The sequence below is a fragment of the Oikopleura dioica genome, chromosome 2 (assembly GCF_907165135.1).
Source record: "Oikopleura dioica chromosome 2, OKI2018_I68_1.0, whole genome shotgun sequence".
NCBI lineage: Eukaryota > Metazoa > Chordata > Appendicularia > Copelata > Oikopleuridae > Oikopleura > Oikopleura dioica.
Genome location: NC_137292.1, coordinates 1,337,101 through 1,351,126, shown reverse-complemented (window position 1 = coordinate 1,351,126; position 14,026 = coordinate 1,337,101). Strand labels below are relative to the sequence as shown.

The 14,026-nt window shown below is 36.3% G+C and overlaps 3 protein-coding genes and 1 long non-coding RNA gene across 4 annotated transcripts; 2 read left to right on the top strand and 2 right to left on the bottom strand.

Moving 5' to 3' along the window:
- Positions 1 to 838: 838 nt before the first annotated feature.
- On the bottom strand, positions 839 to 1,866 carry LOC145699138 (peptide methionine sulfoxide reductase MsrB-like). The gene is made up of 4 exons (XM_081776388.1): positions 1,542 to 1,866; positions 1,254 to 1,334; positions 1,071 to 1,210; positions 839 to 1,029 (listed from the first exon to the last, which is right to left on the bottom strand). Exons 1-4 carry the CDS (start codon positions 1,650 to 1,652, stop codon positions 846 to 848), a joined length of 516 nt encoding a protein of 171 aa, XP_081632514.1. The 5' UTR covers positions 1,653 to 1,866; the 3' UTR covers positions 839 to 845.
- A 210-nt stretch (positions 1,867 to 2,076) lies between these two features.
- LOC145699234 (uncharacterized) lies at positions 2,077 to 2,981 on the top strand. Its single transcript, XR_014133990.1, has 2 exons — positions 2,077 to 2,663; positions 2,706 to 2,981. It is a non-coding gene; the product is annotated as an uncharacterized LOC145699234 (long non-coding RNA).
- A 197-nt stretch (positions 2,982 to 3,178) lies between these two features.
- Positions 3,179 to 4,372, top strand: LOC145696356 (uncharacterized). Its single transcript, XM_081773377.1, has 4 exons — positions 3,179 to 3,274; positions 3,314 to 4,026; positions 4,067 to 4,227; positions 4,269 to 4,372. The coding sequence occupies exons 1-4, from the start codon at positions 3,179 to 3,181 to the stop codon at positions 4,352 to 4,354; spliced, it is 1,056 nt and encodes a 351-aa protein (XP_081629503.1). The 3' UTR covers positions 4,355 to 4,372.
- Positions 4,373 to 6,181: 1,809 nt separating this feature from the next.
- LOC145698534 (uncharacterized) lies at positions 6,182 to 7,600 on the bottom strand. Its single transcript, XM_081775739.1, has 2 exons — positions 7,391 to 7,600; positions 6,182 to 6,591 (listed from the first exon to the last, which is right to left on the bottom strand). Exons 1-2 carry the CDS (start codon positions 7,596 to 7,598, stop codon positions 6,248 to 6,250), a joined length of 552 nt encoding a protein of 183 aa, XP_081631865.1. The 5' UTR covers positions 7,599 to 7,600; the 3' UTR covers positions 6,182 to 6,247.
- Positions 7,601 to 14,026: the final 6,426 nt, after the last annotated feature.

The window sequence follows — 14,026 nt, the reverse complement described above, 5'->3', positions numbered from 1 at the left end:
AAATTGCAAAATCGCCGCAATTATGACAAAAATAACGCGAATAATGATGAAGGGTCTTCTTTTTCCTATCGGACTTGAGCATCTATCTGATAAGACGCCGACGATCAGGGAAGTGAATATCTAAGAAGTCAAATAAGTTTATTTAACTCGAGAGAAAGACCATATTTTCGTTTTCAATTTTGAGAGGTGATTGAATTTATTTTCTGGCTACCACGATTTCGTTTTAAAATATTTTTCAAGTTTTGCTCTGAGTTGATCATCGAGCCTTCATGAAAAAACAAAGATTATTAACCCAAGAAAAGAACAGTTGAAATTTAAATAAAAGCCTTGTTTACTTACAGTAGCAAGCGAGGAAGCAGAAAATACAGTTGAGCCAATATCAGCTGTGATGCCGAAAAATTCCATCGACGGAATCGCATAAGCCCCCATCGCCGTCCATATCAGCTCTCTACCGCCTCATGAGTTTTCACAAAAATTCGCGTTCTCTTCAAATTTTTCTCTAAATATTTCGTTGAAAATTTTCTTGAATCGGTACATGAAGAATTTTGTTCCAAACTGTTCTTTTTCTCTCAAATTCTTCATTTGCCGCCATAATCTTTTGAAAATTGGAATTCTTCTTTTTCAGTTTTTTCTCTTTCAAGATTTATTGCATCATAATCAAACTCGACCTCGCGGACCCGAATTTACGGTCCAGTTCAACTATAGAAACGACATCTAATGAAAAAAAGACAAGGACAAGTATTTGGACCAGCTCAGCCAATAGCAGCTCGAGGATGATCCTGTCGTTCAGAACAAAATCTGGAAAAATGCCAAAACAACAAAAATGTTCAAGAAAAAAAAATCATTTATTCAGTTTTAGGGCGGAATTCAAGAGCAGAGCCATTAATACAGTATCTTAGCTTTGTTTCCGTTGGGCCATCGTTGAACTTGTGCCCCAAATGGGCGCCGCAATCTGAGCAGCTGGTTTCCGTGAGCTTTACGCCGTGTTGCGCTCGCTCGATGGTTTCTTTTATGCTTTCTTCGAGAGCTCTAGAATATTCTCAATCGCTTTGAACCGAGTGATTTTGTACCTGTCAAAACTTGGCCAGCCGCAATGCTTAAATTTTGCACTTGATTCAAATAATTTCTTTGAACAAACAACACAATGATAAGTTCCGTCTCTTGTTTCGTTCAAATATCTTCCTGATCCGCTCGTATCCGTTCCACCTAGCTTCAAACCCGATTTAAGAAAATACGAGAGGAGCAAGAAGTACCTGAGTAACGGCATATTCAACAACAGATAAGCGTTTTCGAAGTTCTTCTTCAGAAAATTTCTTCGGGAAGTTTTCTTTCGCCTGAAGAAGAATAGAATTATCTAGGCTCAAATTTCGGTGTAGAAATGAATCAAATTTGAGAAGCCGCTTGCGGCTTCGAAAATTGATATAAGAGCCGCGCTTCGAGCGGCTTGATTTAGCTCGAAGCGATAAGCGGTTAGGGTTGAGTTAGGGTTAGGGTTAGGGAAAATTGAGCGTTTTTTTGTTAGAAATTATTATGAGACTAACCTTCTCTCTTTTCCTCAACGCCGCAGTTTTCTGACTCTTCAAACTTTTCAACAAACAAGTCGGTCCATTTGCCTTCAACCTTTGAATTTCCTCTGCAATCGGAGTCGCCATTTCTCCTCTTCAATGGAAAAACGCGCGTTCTGGTAGCCTGCTTTTGAATAATTTACGAGCGACTTTGACTGATTTTCTGTTTGAAAGTGAAGCAGGTCGAGATTTGGTCAATATCTTTTGTCGAGGAAGTTGCTGATTTTTCAGAAATTTGCTTCTTTTCTTTTTTCTTCTCTGTTTTCTAAATTCTGTATTCATAAAAAGCACAAACGCGCACTTGACTCTCTTTCTTTTTCTTTTTTTAATCCAACTACTCAGATGTCTCGTTCAAAGTCTCGATTTGGGGGCTAAGTAGCGTCTCGCGTCTCAGAATTTCGCCAATTTGTTTGACAACCATTGAAAGTGACATTCCAAATATCACCGAAAATTGACGAAAATCTCAAAAAATTACCCGTTTTGTTTTCAAATATCAAAACAAATAATTCGGTCAAAATTAAAAATCTCGGTTTTTCTCTAGAAAAGAAGCGTCATCACTGTTTTTTCTCAAAATTTCTTTCAATCGAAAATCGCGAAAAAATGACTGTAATTCAAGATTCAAACACCGTCAACGAAGAAAATGAGCTTCGCCAGAGAAAAGTCACAGTTTAAAAAAAATTTTGCTTTTTCGAAATTTTTAATAGCAAACTTTTTTATAACTGAAGGAAAGAATTCTCAAAAGAAGAATCCAACGAAGAATTGATTGAAAATGAAATTAGCGAGGAAGCCGAAGAACAGCTTCACAAAATCTCAGCTTTCGAAGCGATCAAGAATTTCAGCCGAATGGTGCTTGAAGATATCGTCGACAGTAGCGATCTTGACAAGGAAAAGGGAATGGAGTGGTATCAGCTCATCGCTTGTTTGGTCCAAGGAACGGTTTCTTTCTCAAGATTTCTAGAATGCAATACAGTCTTTGAAACCGAGAAAAAGCTTCTTTCTACTGCGTTGCATTTTACTACACAAGTTTGATTCTCACCGAAAGAAAATTTCTTTCCAAAACTCTCAAGATCGACGAAGACTTCTCCATTGTTCGAGAAAGTAAGTTGTTCGTTAACCCTTTCCTTTTAACGATTTTTCAAGTTATCTGCATCGGATTGTCCTATCTTCTCTGGCTTCCTATTCCTGCTTTGACATCCCTTTTTGTCGGACCAAAGAGCGATCGATGGGAAAAGATTTACGTCAATGAAAATGGAGAAGAAATCAAGGAAGGAGAAGACGAAGAAGAAGACGAAGAATACCTTGACGAATACCAAGGAGGACTCAAGGAAGAATAGTCTCTTTTGAGAGAATTTTCACCACTGTCATTTATTTGTTATTTTTTTCTATAGCTGTCAATAATAAATTTTTATCATTTTCGACGCATGCGCGAAAAACACCGCGAATCAGCATTTATTTGACTAGAAAAAGCGTTTAGCGCGAGTTCATCCAATTTCGCTTTTGAGGACTTGTCCGATGAGTTGACAAGTTTATCTTTCGTTTGTCAGCCGCCAGCTTAACCCTTTTTAGACCAGCGTTGCTTCCGTGACAGATGTCAGTTTCATTTTTCCGAAATCATGAAAGCAGCGTTTTTCAATTGTTTTATATGCTTTTCTTTTGCAAATCACGTGGTTGAGATTTTCAGAGATCAGTGCAAAAGAGCTTGTTGTCAGGTAAAAATAAAAAAAAATCACGAAAAAAATTAATTCTAGTGTTTTGCAAAAGATTTGAACAACCTTGATTGCCACGAAAGAATCACAAAAGCTTGCGAAAATAACTTCCCCAGCGAAATCGTCTGCAAGTCCGAATTCAGCGACGAAAGAAAAAAATACGAAGACGAGGAATGCCCTCAATGCGCGCACTGCAAATACTGCGATATACACAATGAAGAGCCGATTTTTTACGATTATGAAAATCCAGGAGACGATTATTACTACTACTATCATGGGAAAGAATCAGTTCCTAATTTCCAGTTCAGAGGAGAATTTATGAAAATTTGCGAGGATTGGAATGAACCGCCAATAACAAAGACTTCATTAGATTCAATTACGAAAACCTCGAGTCTGAAAACAACAATGATTTCGACAACAACACCAAAATCATCATTCCAAGTAGCACCAACAAAATCAAATCAGACTTTTATCACAACAAAAACACTTCAAACCACGACAACACCGACAAAAACAACAAGAACAACAACGAAAATAACCACAGCAAGAACAGAAGAAATTACGGAGCCACTTGTGTTTTTGGAAGCTTTTGATTTGTCAAAAAGCTTTAATATTTCAAAAGCGCGTGAAGAAAACTGCTCGAAATTCTGCAATCAGCGATTTTTGCAAAACAAATTTCACGAAATCGCGCTGATTTGGGCAGATTTGGCTGTTCAAGAAAAAGCTCTTCGAAAAGGAAAAGCCAAAAGAAAAACGTAATCAGAGAATTATGAGTTTTTTATCTAACATTTTAAGGACATCCCTTCGCAAAGTGATTGATCATCGGGAGCGAAATTTCAAATGCAGAAAAGGAAATCCAATTCCTGCCAAAATTTTCAACGTCAAATGCTGCGAAAATATTGCAAATAAAGCCGCAGATGAAGAAGAAACGATCAATCTTCTCTGTAATTCAATTGGTAGAAAAAATCACGAAAAAGCATAAATTAAATATTTTCAGTAAAATTTTACGAATTTACCGACGAAAAATGCACAAACAAGACTTGGATCTTTCGAGTGAAGAGATTTTGCGAAAAAATGACTTAATAAATTATGCTGCTCATCTTATTTTTTATTCGCTCAAGTATTTTCATTTATCGTAAGCGAGTTGCTTAAAACAGTCATTTCTCCGATTCTTTATCAGTCCCGCTTATGATGGCAAACGGGCGCGCGTCGTCTTTATATCTCGAATCTACGCCAACTCTTCAGCGCGGGGATAAAAACGGATTACGGACAACCACTGCGGCTTTTTTCAAACTACCACTTTTCGGAAAATACAGAACAAAGTCGCTTCCAGATTCTGAGCAGCCAAGAATGTCTTCTTCCTTTTCGGATTAAAAACGCGCGCTCCCAAGTGCCCAGATGCTTTATCTTTCACCTGCAGGAGCAAAAATACATCGGGAAAATTTTTCATAAAAAAATTAAAAAATAAAAACTGAATTCAAAATCAAAATTCGTTTATAAATTAATAAAATAAATAATAAAAGTAATAAATAAAAATTAATTTATAGAAAAAATACAAATAGAAAAAATATTATTTATGTGATAATAAAATTTTTTAATTTAATTAATAAATTAAAAATATATTAAAAATAATTCTTCCAGTGGACACAGATTTATCAGTAGTTTATTAACAGAATCTAATTTTACTTTTCAGCTCATCAAAAAAAGAACAAAATCTCCATATTGGAGTTCAAAAATCAAAAAAAATTCAAAAATTTCGGCGGCTACCGTTTTGCTCTGGCGACCTTCTTTTTCTGTAATTGAAAAGAAATTGACCCGCTTGCGAGGAGGGTTTTCGCCACTTTTGTTTCTCCTTCAACTTGACGAGCAATGAGCCGTTCTCATTTTCCTCCGCGTCAGGCACGTGACATTCTTCATAAAGCTAAACGAACGGTTGGGAAAATTGTAAATTCCTGGCCAGATAACGCGACTTTTAATCCTTCAATCTGGCAGCGCTGGAATCTCCCTCGAAAATATTCTTTATCTTCTCTTGAGAAAATGAGAGATTAAATTTTTAAAGATAATTTTGGGATTTTTTCTTTCCAACCGTTTTCCTTTGAGTAGACGTACGTTTCGCCGCAGCAACCGTACTGGGCGACAGCGTAGAGATTTCCATTGCAGCAGGCTTCTCTGAAAATGGAAATAAGAAAAAAATAGAGTCAAAAAATCTCTACATGATTTCAGGGGAGGTCTCAGGAATCGACAAAAAATTTCGACAAATCATTTCGTGAAAATTTCTAACCAATCGGAAGCCTGGATTCGGCAGACCGGCCAATCAGCACCCGAGAAGCCAATAAATTTTGCGTAGGCGTCCATTCGGCTGCTGATTGGCCGCTTAGCCGTTCGCAGCCTTTTGATTGGTTGAAAATTTTGACGCAAAATTTGTCAATATTTTTTGTCGGTTCCTCGCATCTCCCCGGAAAAATCTGATGAATTGGAGGATTTTTTCTATAACTTAAAAAAAAAGCGAAAAATATAACGAACCTGCCAGGAGAATATTTTTCCCCTTTCCAACCGCTGCCACAGCATTTTTGCGTGTCGTCGTTTTTCTCCAGGACGGAGCCGCCACAACAAAAACTGCTCGCTTTGCTGTACAGTTTATCAATGCAGCAGCCTTGGCTTCCCTTATCGAAGAATTCCTTATCATCGCAGCAGGAGAGCGAGGCTTCTTTTTGCCGGATTTCTCCGTTGCAGCAAATTTTATCTGGCTCGACCGGCGTTTTCTGAAACGCAGATTTTAATCGGCTATTTTTTCTAGCTCAGCCAACCTTGCCGCCGCAGCAACTGAACTCCGCCTTATCGATGACCTCGCCTTCGCAGCAATCTTGTTTTCGCGCAAAATATTGCACCCCGGCGCAGCATTTTGAACCGTTCAGTCTTTTTTAAGGGTTTTCTTGGAAATCATCTTTTTCAAATTTTTCGGAAATTTTTCATTTTTTAAATTATTTTTTCGAATTTTTTGAAAACCGCTTTCCTTGACATGATTTTATTTCCACAACAAATAAACATATTCGAAATGTATTGCTCGGTTTTGTCCCCCAGGACTGTTGAAATTTGGCAGCTTTCGATTTTTGTGGTGAAAAATGGATTGAACTCCCTAGTCACCATCGGATCCATTGTACTGACGACCGCTCTGGTTGTTGCCATGGTTGATTTGACGGCTTTTGTTGATGCTGTTGTTTGCGGAGGAGGAGGAGTGGCGTCTTTGGGAGGTAGATCTGGGCAGGGGCCCGGGCGAACCATGATGTCATCCATGCCGATGTCAGATTGGTAACTCAGACCTGCAAATATTAAGATCTAACTATGGTGTCACTTTCTCTCTCAAAAAATAGATAATGCTTTCTGAAAGCGAAATTACACAGATACTCGAGAGAATAAAAGAAGAAGAAATTCAAAAGTAAAATAAAACTCTTAATTTTTAAGCAATCTGAATTTTCAAGAATAAAGGATGATATTGAATCGAGAAGAAGTCGTGTTCAAAATATCAAAGACGAAATAGAAAGCGAATGTTCTGAGCTACGATCGAAAATAAGCGAAATCGATGTTACTATTTCAACCCTTGATGCCATGATAAATTACTATGAAGATCTTATCAAAATTTCCTCGAGTAAAAATGCGGCAATCAAAAAGAGACGTCAATTATTTCGATCATTTAACATCAAAGAAAACAACATGGCCGTCTTGTTGAGAAATAAAGTCCAGCTCAGAGCGCGAAAAACTTCAGAACAAGAAAAAAAGAAGTCCCTTCAACTTCAAATCGAGCAGACAAAAAACTCGATTAATGATCGAATCAGGAATTCTCTGAAGAAAAGAACAGATAGAAACGAGCTCATTCCAACTTGCGAAATTTGCCTTGAGCTTTACGATAAAAATGAACACTGGCAATCTTGCATTGTTATTTGTGGACATCAGTTTGGAAAATCCTGTCTATTAAAAGTCCTCGAAACGAAAAATCGATGCCCAAAATGTGACAGAAAATTCACAGCTGAGCAAATTCTCGATTTGTTTTGAAGTTTTTATTTACTGCAGATTCTATCATTTTCGAAAAAAAAAAATAAAAAAAAAATTGAAAGAGCTCACCTCTTACAGCGTTGATTGTAATATTGACCAAATGGCCCGGCTCAAGATCTGGCTTCTTAATCGTAACAGCTTGATAAATCCAGTGAGTGGCGGTTTTTGACGCTTGGCCACTTTTTTTGAAAAGGAGCTTTCGATAGGCGCCTGGGACGGGAATCGAGACGAAAGCTGTCAAGCTGTAAGCGTGCTTGCCGTACATCAGGTACCACATTGAGAAGCTTTTAAGAGGGTTCAAATCTAAACTGATTGACCGCGCTTAGCAAAGACAACTTCGGTAATAAGTGTTTTTTTGAAAATTTGCTTGGAAATTTGTGTTCAGCTTGAAAAAGCGGCTTGTTCTGTCAATTCTAGCGAAACCGCCCTTGTCAACAACAAATTTAATTTGTCAGAAATTTAAACAACGAAAATCCCTAAAATTCAGTTTGTTTGGAACCCTTGGCAATACTCGTCATAAGCAGTGATATCGAAGGCGGGAGAAGCGATTTCGGCTTGAGAAAGAAACATTTTCTGCGAGGCCTCGAGCAGCAGATAATGGCCTTCCTCCGTTTTGCGCGTCCTGTCAAATGCGGGCCCAGTTGCGGGGCTTGATGACGCACCTGAATCGCATTTTCAAAATACAGAAAATTTACAAATAATTTTACTATTCCACAAAAAAGGAAGTTGAAAAAGCGGCGGATTATTGGCTAAACAATTTTTTTCTTATAGATTATATAAAGAGAAATTAAATGGCGAATAAATCAACGCCTTTATCTTTTATTTTTTAAATAAATAAATTATTTTTAAAAAATAAAGGTGTGAGTTTATTTTTTTATCGTCTTTTCTGTATCTATATATTTTTTATCGCAAAAATGACTCAAAAAACGCCGCGAATGAAGATGCGTGAAATTTCCATTTTCATCCTTTTTTTTATTGAACTTGCTTGAACAGGGACTCGGGCGTTGCTCAATATTTTTTTTCTCATCTTCGAAAAATTCGAAAATTTTTACGCAAAAATCAAAACGGGAGCGGTGTACTTGCCTTGTCTGACAACCAAGTCAAAGAATTTGTTCGGGACATAATTTTCTTCTTTCGTGTGGTCCACATTATACCACCCGTCGCACCAGCCATCTTCCCACGTGCAAATAAACCCTTTCGCAGGTTACATTCAAATTTTTTTCGCGCGAGGATCTGTTTTGTTTTTATTTTTGATTTTCTTTTTTTTTTTGTTTCTTTAAAAAAAAAATAAAAAAAAAATCGTTGAAAAATTAACTGAGTCTTTATTTTTTCCTAGGGTTTGAGTTAGGGTTAGGGTTAGGGTTAGACTTAAAAAAATTATTAATTTAATTAAAAATTATGGTTAATTAAATTAAATTCCTATTTTTCGAATAAAAATTTCTTCAAAAATTTTTAAGCCAATCAAAAACATGTATACGACCTGTTTGCCAATCAATGAAAAGGATTTTTGAAAAGCCAAAATTTTAGATTTTTCGGCTCATTTGACCGTTGAAGTTAAAATTCACTACAGGGTTTTAAAAATCGTCAACATCAAAGTATATCTGAAATGTTAACCGAAGTTCCTACAGGCTTGTTCGTCTCTTCATTCAGCCAAATCTCTGATTCCGTCGGATTCTCTTCTCTACTGTCTTTTACAAGTAAACTGAAAACTGCAAGTATGATCTTCCATATTTTCTTCATCCTTTGGTTCAGAAGAAAAAGGGAAAAAGACGCGCCGATCGAGAAGAAGCGCGCGTTCTAGAGTCGCACGTTGCGATGATTGGTGGCGCACCAACCCCATCGAAAGAATCGAAGTCGCGCCGCCGCAGAGAGCGGCGAATATCGCTCTTGAATTTCGTCAAAATGTAATTTTTTTCAGAAGATAGTCCTCCTCGCCACTTGCAAATTCACACCTCAGAAACCGCCAAAATCAGGCGCCGGAGAAATCTTTTTCTCACATTTTTGAAAGTTTCAAATCGAGCAATTTTACGCTAGAAAAAAATTTTCGATCATAAAAATTCTAAAAACATTTTTATTCTTCAGTTAGAGCATACTTTTTTTATGAAAAAAAATTTTCTGCTCTTTTTTATTGAAAAATGAAGCTCAATGAATAAGGCTGTCGGTCTCAAAGTCAAAACAGTGCCAGAGAAAGTGAATAAATTCTGTCAAAAAATAAAATCATCGTGGTTAATATTGACCTTTCGACAGATTATTTTGATAACGGAAACTGCTGAAATGATTATTAATTTTTATGCCGTTGCATTTCTTGCAAAATACTTTCGGATACAAATAAATTTACGGGTCTTTTTGCAGCTCAAATTATTTCTCAGCTTTTAACCCTCGGCTGAGACACATTTTCTGGTCAGAAAACTCGTCAAAAATATTTGCTGAATCGACGAAAATCAAGAAAATAAAAATGCATCCCATTTAAAAGTGAAAAAAGTGACTATTATTCGATTTCTAGAGCCGCTGCCCTAGATTTCTCGCACTTCAAAAAATACAACAGTCTTCTTGTTTTTTCTTCGCGGCAAATAACTTCTTTTGCGTCTAAAAGAAGCTCCCTTATCGCTTCTTTTTTCGGCAACGCTCTCGAAAGTTTTGAGCGTTTCAAACAAAGCTGGCCAAAGTTACAGCTCTGTTTAAACACACGTGTTCGTCATTAGCGCTCTTTAACATTTTCACAGTTGAGTTGAAGCGAACTCGAATTCGCCGAAATTGTTGAAAATAATTCAAGAGCGGATTTCCCGCCTATTCCAGCTCTCTTTTCCCCGCCCGGGATCCAAAAAGATTAACCTTTTACCGAAGCCAGGCGAATCCGATTACTCAGTACAAATTCCAAAAGTTCACAGCGTTTTCTTACCGCTTACGCCATTATTTCTCCCTAAGCGCATTTTACGCTTGTCAGAAATTTTTTCTAAAGGAGGTTGACAATGCAGCTGTTTTTTTCAAACAAAAAAATTTAAGGAGAGGTGACTTTCTGAGTCAATCTTTTTGTCGCTGAATATTTTGTGTAAAAAAACCGTGGGTTTTTCTGTGATTGGCTGAGAAATTTCCGGTATCTCGCGATTCGGTCTTCTGATTGGTTGATTCGGTCTTTTCCAACCAATCGGAAAACCGAATTTCTGGATATCGGGGAGCTCTCAGCCAATCACAGAAAAATCCGCGGTTTTTTGAGACAAAATACTCAACGACAAAAAAATTGACTCAGAAATTCATCTGTCCTTTAATCTTTTTGTCTGGCAGACTATTCTCGACGCCTTAGCGCTAAAAAACATATGTTTCCGAACACAAATTTTCTTAATCCGTGTTCGATCCTTTCAAAAATTTCGGGACGAATCGAGCTTATCTTTTATTTCTCAAGAAACCGCGAGAGTACATAAAACGCCTGTGCCGCGTGTAACTGATAAGCGAAGCACCATGTCGAGTGATAAATTAGTATATACATTCTACACGCGCAACTTTTTATCGAGGCGCCGAAAACAGTAATTTTTCGAAGTAAAATAAAGCTGATAAATTTTTTATCGGATTGAACTTTGCCTCGAAATTCGGGTTAGGGTTAGGGTTAGCCCTTGGCGAATTTTTTTTTCAAAAATTCTGAGGAAAATTGCCATTTTTGTCAAAAAAATAAAATCTCGCCAAAAAAATATTTTTCCAAATTTTGGCCAAAAAATTTCTTTTAAATTCTGGCCAAAAATTTTTTCAAATTTTGGCCAAAAAATATTTTATCGAATTTTTTTTCGAAAAAATTTACTGGTTTTCTTGAAACAAGCAAGTTTTGTTGTAAAAAATAAATGATTAATATTTTAGACTTTTTTTAGAGATTTTGTCAAAAAGTGGAATCGGCAATTTTCGAGAGTGTCAATACAAAGTCTGATAAAATCTACTGTAGATCGCTTGTAGCTTTTTTTATCGGCTTGAAGTGGCACTTTGAAAAAGTTGCGATAAGAGATTCCGACGCTTTCTTTTTGGTTTTGGTAAGTTTGAAACTAACGGGCGCGATAAAGAGCGCGATCGAGGCAGATAATTTCGCCCGCTAAAAAAATAATCATCTGGAGTCGGCGAAAGTGGCAAACTTCAACGCCAAGAGCTTAAAAGCGCCAAATTACTCTCATCTTTTTTCGCAACAATTAACCAGGTTCAACAGTAGATTTCTTCAAATAAAAAGTGGCAATTAGAAATTTTTTTTCTTGATTTTTTATAAAAAAAAGTGTCGCAATTTTAATTTTTTTCATAGTTAATTTATAATTTTATTTTCATTTTTTAAAATGATTTTATTACTCATTTATTTTTTATTTTATTATGAATTAATTATATTTTATTTGTCTAATTTTTTAATAATTTATTGAATAATTTATCGATTTATTTTTTTTTTTTATTATTAATTTTTTGTTTTTTTTTCGAAAAGCTTCAATCAAGTTCCCACGAAATGGCCTCGTCAAACTTCTTGTAAGCGTCGGATTTGGCGGCTTCGTTGAGTTTATTTTGCTCAGCAGGCGAGTATCTCTTCACTCCAAGCTTGCGATTTGTGGTCGCACGTGTTCTCCCTTCAAACGCTTCTTCAAAACAGCTAAACACTCTTTCTACATTCAAAACCGCACCAAAAACAAAAAGAAATGAAAGTTTAGCCGTTCCTTTTTCTTCGTCCGAAACGGCGTAAATTAATTCGTGTTCAAGCCGCGCGGGGAGGCCTTTTTTGACTTTGGAAATGTCGGATCGGAGAAAATCTTCAGAAGAAGCAAAGAGTAGCTTTCTTGACTGGGTATCCTAAAAAAGCGGATTACGAGAAAAGAAAGAATTGAGAGGTCAAAGATGCCGTTTTCGAGAAAAGAGTTTTTCAGGTTTTTAGAATTTTTAGCCCAAAATATAAGCTCTGAAGGGTCAAAGAATTGATCCTTCATCTTTCAAAAGAGTATTCACTCAATTTTAAGGGCACAAACCAAGAAAAGGAAGTGAATCTTCTGAAGACCAATAAGATTGCTGCATTTGGCCTACCAGCCAATCAAAACCCATTCTTTAAAAATCAAATCCTTTCCTTGGTTTCGCCTTTTTTTAAGAAAAAAGAATCAATTGAAAGAAAATGACCTTAAAGAACCCGTAAGATTGGCCAATCATTTTCATACCTCCTTGCATGCCTTGGTGGTGTTATATTTCTTCTGCATTTCGTCTTTGAAGCGATAATTAAAGAGCAGCCAATTCTGCTGCGCGTAGCCGTAGACGCGAGGCGGCGGGTTTTCGTCAAATCCTTCTTTCACCAAAAAACCGTCGGCGAAAATCGCGACGTTGTAATCGGACAAATGCATTTCGCAAAATTGACTTTTTCGGTCGAAATCGAAATCGTCGAATCTTTCGTCGAAGTTGACCGCCGATCTTTTCGTGATTAAAAAAGGCTGCCAATTTTCCGTCCAATTTGACGCAATTGTATCGCTTGTGGACATTGACCAACTGTGAAAATCTTCGTTTAAATGGCAAGCTACGGAAAATTAAAGCAAATTCGAGCGATTTAAGGGGGTACCGGGGCAGTGGTGCTGGTGCAGTCGCTGCACGTTTCCGCTCGAGAGCTCGTGTATCAATTCCATTTTGCTTCTTTGACAGGCTTTTCGATCAAGACTGAGGACTAGAATTTTGCTTTATGAAAGATAATAGATTTATTTCTGATTTATTTGATCTTAATGATTGATTGTTTCCTTATTTGAAAATTTGATCCATCATTTTTAAAAAAATTTTTCTTAAAATCGAAAGTTTTTTCCTGATTTAAAATATATTTTAATTAAAATTATTAATAAATAATTTTTTTTTTTAATTTCTTCAAGAATTTGATATAAAATTATTTAATGAATTATTATTGAAATGAAAAAATATTTCAAGAACTAAAATAATTGTTTTTTATTCTTATTATTCAAAATTTATTATCTAAAAATAAATTATCTGAATTAATTATAAATATTTCTTTTTAACTGAAAAAGCCGTTGCTTGGAAAAGGATGGCCATTTTTCATCTCAAAAGCTGGAACGACAAAAGCTTGTTTTTTCGCGCTCTCAAATAAACCGCCTGCTTTGGCGAATTTGAGGAAATTTTGGCGGAGGTCATCGTTTGGCAAAAGTGAAACATCGGACGAGAGAACGAAATCGGTCCCTGCTGAATCCTTAAAAATAATAAGCAAAACAGAGATTACGGAAAAAGGAGGTGAAGAGGGGAAAACAAATTATCGCTTGTTTTGAAAAAAGGTGCATGTGAACATTCTGCAGCTGCGTGGATCGGCATTTCCGGTCTCACGAGAAAAAAAAGGGCTTAGTAGTGAATATAACTGGGTTTATTCTTAAAATTATTCTTAAAAGGGCTTACTTTCAAAAGACCTGAATTCTGGCTAGAACAAGTGTTGAAGGTTTTTGTTTAAAAAGAATAAGGCTCGCTACAAAATCGAAAAATAATTGAGTAAGTTTTTAAGAAGAAATTCAATTATATATTTTATAAAAATAAACAAGTCCTAGAAAACATCCAGGTGTCAAAAGACACCAGTTTTTTGCGTGTTGATTTGAGAGAAAAATGCCTTTTTTAAATTTTGCGACATTTTTATCTGGAATCAAATTTGCCAACGATCCCTCGAAATCTATCGTTTTTTTCTTTTACCTTTGCGATATTCCTGAGCAGATTTTTGGGCGGTCTATT